Source organism: Apaloderma vittatum, unplaced genomic scaffold (genome assembly GCF_000703405.1).
Source record: "Apaloderma vittatum isolate BGI_N311 unplaced genomic scaffold, ASM70340v1 scaffold6210, whole genome shotgun sequence".
Taxonomy (NCBI): Eukaryota; Metazoa; Chordata; class Aves; order Trogoniformes; family Trogonidae; genus Apaloderma; species Apaloderma vittatum.
In genome coordinates, this window is record NW_009694923.1 from 7,315 (window position 1) to 16,326 (window position 9,012).

Genomic DNA, 9,012 nt, shown 5'->3' on the forward strand with positions numbered 1-9,012 from the left:
TATATACCAGAATACTGGGACAACTGCAGTAGAAAAAGTAGGAACTTCAGATGCACTGACAGAAGCAGCTTTTCATGTGCCTTGTGTTCTCTAGCAGTTGTATTGAGACAGACTGAGGATAGAAGAACAAGCAGCTTCAGCAGTAAAGTAAATGTCTCTTTTTATTAAGTTTGACAAATACTCCAGAGAGGACAAATAAACACTTCTTCCTCATTAATAATTAGTTAATAATTAAGGGAAAATAATAACTTGGGGTTGTTTTATAACTGAATGTTATGTACAAGGGCAGTGTAGCACAGTGACTTGGAATTGCTATCATTAGCAGTAGCCACATTGATCTAGCAACCTGTGATATACTGAGTTATTTCTGAAGTTTATATGGGGCTAAAATTGGATGGTGTGGGAGTAAGTGTCGAATTGTCAGGAGACTTCCTTCCCTTGCATAAAAAGAAGTAAGCAGCACATCAGAATTTCTCATTGTAATTTGGTAGCTACAGTTTTCTAACCATGACTTTTTTTTGAGGAAGTCAGTGTACAACCTCCATATAGGCATTTCTGAAGAGGAAGTACAAGTGGTCAGCCTTTTGGCAAACTTTCTATAAAATTTAAGGAAAGCTACTTGCAGTGATAGCTGCATCCTGTGTTTTTTATTCATAGTAATGGGAAAGCTCTACAAAGTCTACAGTGACCATCTTTCTTGATTCAAATGTGTCTTAATGCTAAGACACATTTAATGCTAAGACACAAAGTAGATGTGGAAATGTAGCCCAAGATAGGTCAGCACCACAGCTCTGAAATTGTTGACAGTCACTGAAAAAGCAGATTGAGACCTGCATTAGTAGGACACAGCTACTTCAGATATTGCCTGGACAGAGCTGTTTGTTCTTCAGGTTTTGAAGACTCTTCTTCAAACTCTTAAACTGGTGAGCATTAAAACAAAAGCTACGAGTGTTCAATGAAAACCAGCAACGTCTCCTGGACTGTTAAAAACGTGTGGCCTACGGAGGTTTGTAACTCCAGTTACCTAGTAAATAAATAAATACACGATCTGATCAGAGACATGAATTAGTAGTATGAACTCAGAAAAACCAATCCAGTTGCTGTGATAATTCCTGGAACTGTCATCAATGAACAGTTCTCTTTCAAAGACAGTAGAAAAGGCAAATTCACTGGTCAAGATCATCTGGCTACAGTCTTACCAGATTACACTTAATTTGTTCAGTATCTGCTGTCATTTTAATAAAACGTCTTGCATAATTGCACAGAGGCTTTTCTAAATGAGTTACACAACACTGAAACTCCATTTTGCATACCTGCAAGATAGCTGCTCTGAGGTCAGAAATATAAACACAGTAATAAGGCCAATAATCCAAGCAAGTGTACGGGTAATTTAAGACCAGCACAATCAGCCAAGACGTGTGCAAGCAAAGCTAAAAGGTGACTGTCTTCCATGGGGTCAACCTCTCTGTGTGCCAGTTCCAGTTCTGATGCGGAATTATTTTTCTGCAGAATGGTAGTCACAGTTCCTCACAGCTTCTGGCTGGCCTCAACTAATCACACATTAAAGAACTGTGGTTTTATGTCCTTACTGCTGTGTACTGCACATCATGATTGAGTAAATGAATCAATGTGCTTTGTAATTATTCTGAAATGTGCTTCCTTTACCAGTCAATATTTGCAAACATAAATACTTTCTGAATAAGAGACACAAGCATATCTGCTTTTGTTAAAGTCAGTTACTATATTATACAAATTAGGTGTATTTAATATAAAAAATTACAGCATTAAAGTCTGAACCACAGGCAACAAAGTTTTATCCTAATGTAAATTAAGGACAGCATTAGACTTTAATAATTGATCAGTCTGGTAAATTACTTAGAGAAATCCTTGACTGCTAAATCTGATGTAATCTGGTGTGAGCTACAACAGATGAGCAGAAGTTAGACCTATTTTCACCTGGGAGTAGTAGCATCTTTCTGGCTCACATCTGGCAACTTGGTTTGGAGGAAGGCATAGATATGTGGCCAGATCGTGTTGGTTTCTGTTCCAGAGAAGGACTTCAATAACCCTTTTTCCCTAAGAAAACATTACAAGAGACAAAATGTTTAATTAAGATTGCCCTGACAGCAGTTTGCAAATGTGCACATGATTTAACACCAAGAACAGCCATAACAGTGAGAATGCATTACTTTGTTCCTCAGTGAGCTACTGACAGCATCAGTTCATAAAACTGACAGCTGTCCACAGAGTACTTAAACCATGAAGGGTAAAAATAAGCAGTAGCAATGCAGTCCTATAGCACATCTATACAGCCGTCATCCACACAACTGTGATGAACCCAGATGTGGTAAAGTTACACTTCAAGGATCAAAGAAGGTGCCTCAGAACAAGCAAGTGAACTAGGCAGAATCGAGTTGCTCTGTAGCTAATTTTATCTGTGTTTTATTATCAGTAATAATATCTTGAGCCTATGCCCTTCTGTGGTGCTTTGAGGCATTTTCACTTCAGAAAACTGCCAAAGTCGGGACAATCAGAAAAACTACTTTGAAACTTAACTACCCCAAAGGTGGAGGTTCTAGTCTTCTGCCCAATATTTTTGGTAGCGCATAATGAAGGGTGGTGGATATGGAGATAGAGGATGGACATTCCCTTCAGGATGTTGTCAGAGAGTGATTTCTTTGTTTAGGCAAGATAAGACTACAATGGTCTACAGAGTGACCTACTATTATCTATATATATTACCAATGTGATATTTGCAGATTTACATTAAGATAAACTTTGTGTGTAATTCTGGCTCTTAACAGAACTAAGAATTTGTTATCATTCCACAGTGCAAGTGGCAGTATTCCCAAATAGCTGCTTACTCCCTGCTAGCTATGCCTGTCACACTCTTCTTCTTAGAACGGCCATTTTTAAATCATCATTCACAGTTTTTCTATTTGTGTATGACTTCTCGACCTCTTGCCCTTGTTAGGAGGGCTTCTACCTGTACATCCAAAAGAGAAACACTTAAGTCTTCCAAACGAAGGAACTGTCTCTCCTACCTCACTAATCACAGCTATGTTCCTTATATTGAATAATGCACAGTGCTCTTTGTAAAACATAATATGGCTGCAGGAAAAGGCTCTTAGAATCATAGAATAGTTATGGTTGGAAAAGACCTTTAGGGTGATCCAAGTCCAACCATCATCTGACTGTACCAGGTCCACTTCTAAACCATGTCCCTGAGCACCATATCTAGATGGCTTTTAAATGTGCAAGGGTGGTGATTCAGCCACTTTCCTGGGCAGCCTGTTCCAGTTTTTGATAACCCTTTCAGTGTAGAAGTTTTTCCTAATATCTAACCTAAACCTACGCTGGCATAACTTGGTGCTATTTCCTCTTGTCCTATCCTCTTAGTCCTATCCAAATCTCTTGAAGAGGTTTCATATAACAATGGAAAACGTACTCATTTTGCTGGGTTGATTTACTGAGCTGATGCACTGCTATTCACACCACTATTCACTGCTGCAGCATCTCTGTGACTGAAGAGATCTGTTCCTCTGCACTAATGTGGAAGAAGCTTTTAGAATGTGAAAACACTACTTGCTGGTAATATTCTACACACAGGTTTTGTTTGTGTGAAAAAAAATTACTACTTACCGATAATACTCTAGAACAGGTTTTGTTTGTGCATCATAAGCTAGCAGCCTCTTGGTAACTGTCTCTGGCTTATCATCATCACGCTGAACAAGTGGCTCCCCAGTGATATCATCGATGCCCTAATCACAGGTAAAAGCAAACACAGGTGTATACTCCTTATTTCTGTTTATTTTGTGTAATTTTCCATTTAAATTATGATCAGTTTCCAGTTAGTCAAGGTGTACATTTGTCTTTATAAAGAGAGAGGCTACTGCCCATATCTTACCTGGAATATAAGTTGTTGACTTTCCAGTAAGACAGTCCATCAGTTAAAAATACTTTCTCAGTATTGGTAATGAACATATGGTCATAGTAAAGTGACTAATTTGTCCGCTGAAACATTTGTTGGATGTGGGAAATAAGTAGACAAAAACTTCATATATGAGGGAAAATAGTATTGTTGGTAATATGTTTCTGTATAAGAGGAAACGAGCAAGAGACAAACCGGACCTTTGTTTGACAATACTGAAATGGGGAAAGGAGTTAATGGCCCTTTGATTTTAAGTCACAAAATGGAAGAGTTATTATTTAGCAACGCTGTTGCTAAATGTTTTTTATGCTGAAAAAAACCAGCATAAAAGCCAGATGCAGTTTTTCTAGGATTCAGTAAATAGAGGCAGAAACCTAACTGTGTAAACTGTGACAGCTCCTACTTAACTGCACATTTCACCTCCAGAAGTGATTATGAAGCTTTTAAGCTTTGAAATCAGCAATGACTGAAGAAATTATTGACAATTGGCATATCTTATGAAGGATTAGCTAGTGGCATAAAAGTTGGCTCCTTCTTAGGTGCACTGAATCATTGTGCATCTAATGACAGAGTATGACCCACCACTGATATAAGGGACTATACTCCTTTGTACGTAATAGTTAAATGCTGAAGAATTTTGATTTTTCCCTAAAGACAGATTTAATCTGACATTTAGAGTGGAAACAAGAGTGATCTTGAAAGTACAAAGCCAATTAGACCACAAATACATTTTCTTTTCCTGCTTGTATCCTGGCAGTCAGTTTCACAAAAATCAATAACCATCAGTGTTCAGTAAGTTTCTCTGTTCATGAAGCTGTGAAGAAAATCTGTTTCAGAACATCCAGATAGAATCATAGAATCACAGAATGGCCTCAGCTGGAAGGGACCTTAGAGATCATCTAGTCCAACCTCCCTGTCATGGGCTGGGACGCCACCTCTCGACTAGACCAGGCAACACATGGGGACTGAGCGGGAATCGAACCCGCGACCTCGGTGATGTCATTGTTGTCAGCACCGCGCTCAAACCACTGAGCTAACCAGCATCAGATCAGAGAAGGATTTATATGTTCAGACAATCATTTAAAACACTCAAGTGCCTCTTTCTAGGATCTGTGCAGGCAACCATACTAGTACCTTCATTGTCTCTTAAATATTGAGCTTTTGACTTTGTACTAGCTCTAAACCGTAATCTTTTGATTCTTTTGAATAAGTAAACATCTTGCATGTCTCTCAGACAACAGAGACAACTGTATTTCAGTTGTTCAGCTCCATTCCATGATTTTTCTTAGATACTGTAATCTACTTTACTATGTTGTGATATGCCTGCTAATTAGTGGAAGGTAGAGTGGCATGTTCTTAACAGCAAAGCTGTGGCAGCTGAAGCCCTCTCTCAGGTAGGTCTGGTAATTCTCTGTTGCAGCTTGCCCATGGTCTTCTGCATTTAAAAATAACCATAACTTAAAACACTACATTTTAAACAATGCAAAGGCAGTGTTTCCAGTTGCTCACTTCCCATGCTATTTCAGCTGGTCTCTTTTCCAGCAACACTGAAATCCAAAAACTACAAGGCCTGCTATGCTGCTGATGCAACTTAATAGAGGTTCCAGGTGAAATGTGATGCCACAATAAGTAAGTTATTTGGATTTAAGGGTAAAATACAGCTTAAGGTGAGTTGCATTAAGGCTAATCAGAGTTCCCCAAAAATCTTAAGGTAACAATGTAACAATCATTATCTTCAAGCTGACTATTCCTCTTCAGGATATCTCAAGCCATCATCTCTTTGACCTCTTGAGAAACTTCCCTGACTGGCAAGTTTCTACATCTAACTTTCCAATATGGCAACTGTTCCCTTGAAAATACCTGTCATGGTTAAATATAAACAAAGGAAAAGCATCAATTGGATTCCTCTGATGATTCAAAGTGATTCCTAGATAAAAAGAAAGAATCCTCTGGAGGAAGGAAAAGGAAACTACATTGTGGACTGGACAGGCCGCAAACTTGCAGAACAGGCTAAAAACATGCCCAAGTCCAGTGCCACTGTCCAAGACTGAAAGTATTCCAGATCAGTGAACAACTTTAACACGAGCTTACAGAACACCACAGTGTTTCATTCTGCAGGGGGGACACACCTTGTCCATCAGCTTGAGCTTCTACGAGGTCACTAACACACCCTCAGAAGCAAGGTCTTACCAGAAAGGTTCTGTGCTCCTAGGAGATGAAATGAGACTTTTTCTGCCGAGGTACTGTGTTTTGCAACAACACAGGCAAACGATATTTTACTGCAATTACCAAGGGCAATGCAATATTTATTTAGCACCAACACAGACAGGTGCTACTTACCTGCACTTTTGGAGGACTAAATTCAAGATTGTAGACTCTGCCACTAGCAGGGTGGATCCAACGTGCTGTGAGACGACATTTGATAGTCTCAAATGGCACATCCAGGTCAATCACAGTGTCTATTTTACATTCCTTATCCAGGGCTTCTGCCTGAGCAACGGTTCTGGGGAAACCTTATTAAAGGAAACAGCTCCATAAAAATCCAAACACAGAGTTCTAGTGAGAATTACATGGATTCAGTCATTAAAGAAAATAATGATCAGACAAAAAAAAAGGCATCATCATATATAAAGGTTGAAGATACATCAAATTTTCAGTGTATCATGGCACTTGGATTTGTTAAACACCTCCCAGGCTTCCACTTCCTCAGTTCAGTTAACCATCTTCACAGAAGTGTAACGAATAAATGCAAAAAGACACCAGACTCATATGTACTGCATGCCACTATACTGAATAAATCCATTGCATGTTAATTTTGAACAATAAAAGCTATAGTCAGTTCAGTCAGAGGTCTGGTACAACCTACAAGCATTTGTGACAACTCTTACTTCCACATTTGTGTAGGTCTGGCTTAAGGAGGTGACCGATACAAACCTGTTTTATTCACTTGCAGCAAGCCCAATATATCTACCAGAGGCAGTCCAGGATTAATTTTACATTAGAAGAGTAGCTTTAGAAAGCGTTTTGGAAAGTCTAGAGTGTATCAACTATCCTCAGGGAGGATGGCTGTGAGAACACTCAAGGCTGAACAGGAATCTGTCTCTTCAATTTAAAGACACTGCATTTTGCCCCATTCCATTCATGAAGACAGAGGCAAATTCAATTTCTCTCCACTGTGAATGCCGAAGCAATCAGCTTATACTGCAGAATTGCAAAACAATTCACTCTAGAGAACAGAACCAAAAAGCAAACAAAAGAGACCTTTTAGAGAACTTAAGCAGTGTTTTTGTTAGTGATTTATTACAGGCTGCACTGCTGCAGACTTTCTATCCTTAACCTTGTTGCTGCATCACAAAATCACAGAATGTTAGGGGTTGGAAGGGACCTCGAAACATCATGTAGAGTAGGTCACACAGGAGTGCACTGAAGTGAGTTTCCAATGTCTACAGGGAAGGAGACTCCACAACCTCCCTGGGCAGCCTGTGCCAGTGCTCTGTCACCCTCACAGGGAAAAAGATTTTCTTAATGTTTTTGTAGAACCTCCTGTGCTCCACCTTGCACCTGTTGCCCCTTGTCCTGTCACTGGACATCACTGAAAAGAGCCTGGCTCCGTTCTCCTGACAGCCACCCTTCACATACTTATAAACATAAATGAGGTCACCCCCCAGCCTCCTCTTCTCCAAGCTAAAGAGACCCAGCTCCTTCAGCCTTTTCTCCCTTCATCATCTTTGTGGCTCTGCGCTGGACTCTCTCAAGCAGTTCCCTGTCTCTCTTGAGCTGAGGGGCTCAGAACTGGACACAATATTCCAGATGTGGTCTCACCAGGGCAGAGTAGAAGGGGAGGAGAACCTCTCTCGACCTACTGGCCACATCTCTTCTAACACACCCCAGGATGCCATTGGCCTTCTTGGCCACAAGGGCACATGGCTGGCTCATGGGCATCCTGCTGCCCACCAGGACCCCCACGTTCCCTTCCCTTATGCTGCTCTCCAGCATTTCAGTTCCCCACCTATACTGGCAGATGGTACATCACATACCTACCTTTCTACTTAAATAACTCCTCAGCCCCATTCTTCAGAAGTGTTCTATCCCCCAAGGACTTTAACAAGAAAAGGCTTTAAGAAAAAGAAACTTCTCAATACATATTTTAAAGGGGAAATAAAGCACAATAATTACTAGAATTGCCAGTTCAGAAATTTTACCAGTGTGTTAAACTTGCCTTCTCAACATGAATTAACAACCCTGTAACCCTCTGAAGGTGGGACGCACCCAAAGCATTTTACAGCCAAAGAAACTGGGGCAAACTAGCTACTGACAATTTCACAAGCTGGCAACAAACACTGTCCAGAACTACAACTCAAGGATGGCTGCTGAAGCGTAGCTACCCACAAGTGACCAAAGCACTCCAAGCTTTCCAGTACACATTTTCTCTCCATATACACTGATATCCAATATGCTGACTTACCATCCAGTAACCAGTTGTACTGATGTAGAACTTTTAGCTCATTCAGCACTAGTCGTGTCATAATGTCATCTGGAATAAGCCGCCCTTCATCAATGTAGGACTTGGCAAGGATTCCGACTTCTGCAGAAGTAAAAGAAGTCTTGTTACACTATCTCTGACCTCCAGCAAGCAAAAAAAAAAGCTCACAAGCCTGCAAAAAAATTTCTTTTGATCAGGATGACACAGAAAAGTAAAGCTGTAAACAAGAGAAACAGTACGCTGGCTGAAATTGAAAAAGAGATGATCAATTAGGATCTGATGATGCAAATATGTTTCAGATTAATTTGATGACCCTGTAGTTCCATGGATGCCAACAAGGCATTCAGCACATCTCTATCCTCCCACCTCCCACACACCCCCAAAATAATTTTACTAACAAGTACTTGAAATACCAGGTTTTGAAAACTAAAACCAGGAGAGGCCATTAGGTAAAAGATTCTTCAAAAGAATAAATGTAAAAGATCCAAGTTAATTAAGACATCAGCCCTCAGATTTCCTGTCAAGAAAGTTATTTTCTCAGTTTAGTGGCTGGTTATTAACTTACAACTTCACTATGAAGGGAAATGACTTTGATATT

At 39.9% G+C, this 9,012-nt stretch overlaps 1 protein-coding gene across 1 annotated transcript; it reads right to left on the bottom strand.

Moving 5' to 3' along the window:
- Nucleotides 1-1,721: 1,721 nt before the first annotated feature.
- On the bottom strand, nt 1,722-8,513 carry AK3 (adenylate kinase 3). Its single transcript, XM_009869175.1, has 4 exons — nt 8,397-8,513; nt 6,272-6,444; nt 3,643-3,761; nt 1,722-2,076 (listed from the first exon to the last, which is right to left on the bottom strand). The coding sequence occupies exons 1-4, from the start codon at nt 8,455-8,457 to the stop codon at nt 1,953-1,955; spliced, it is 477 nt and encodes a 158-aa protein (XP_009867477.1). The 5' UTR covers nt 8,458-8,513; the 3' UTR covers nt 1,722-1,952.
- Nucleotides 8,514-9,012: the final 499 nt, after the last annotated feature.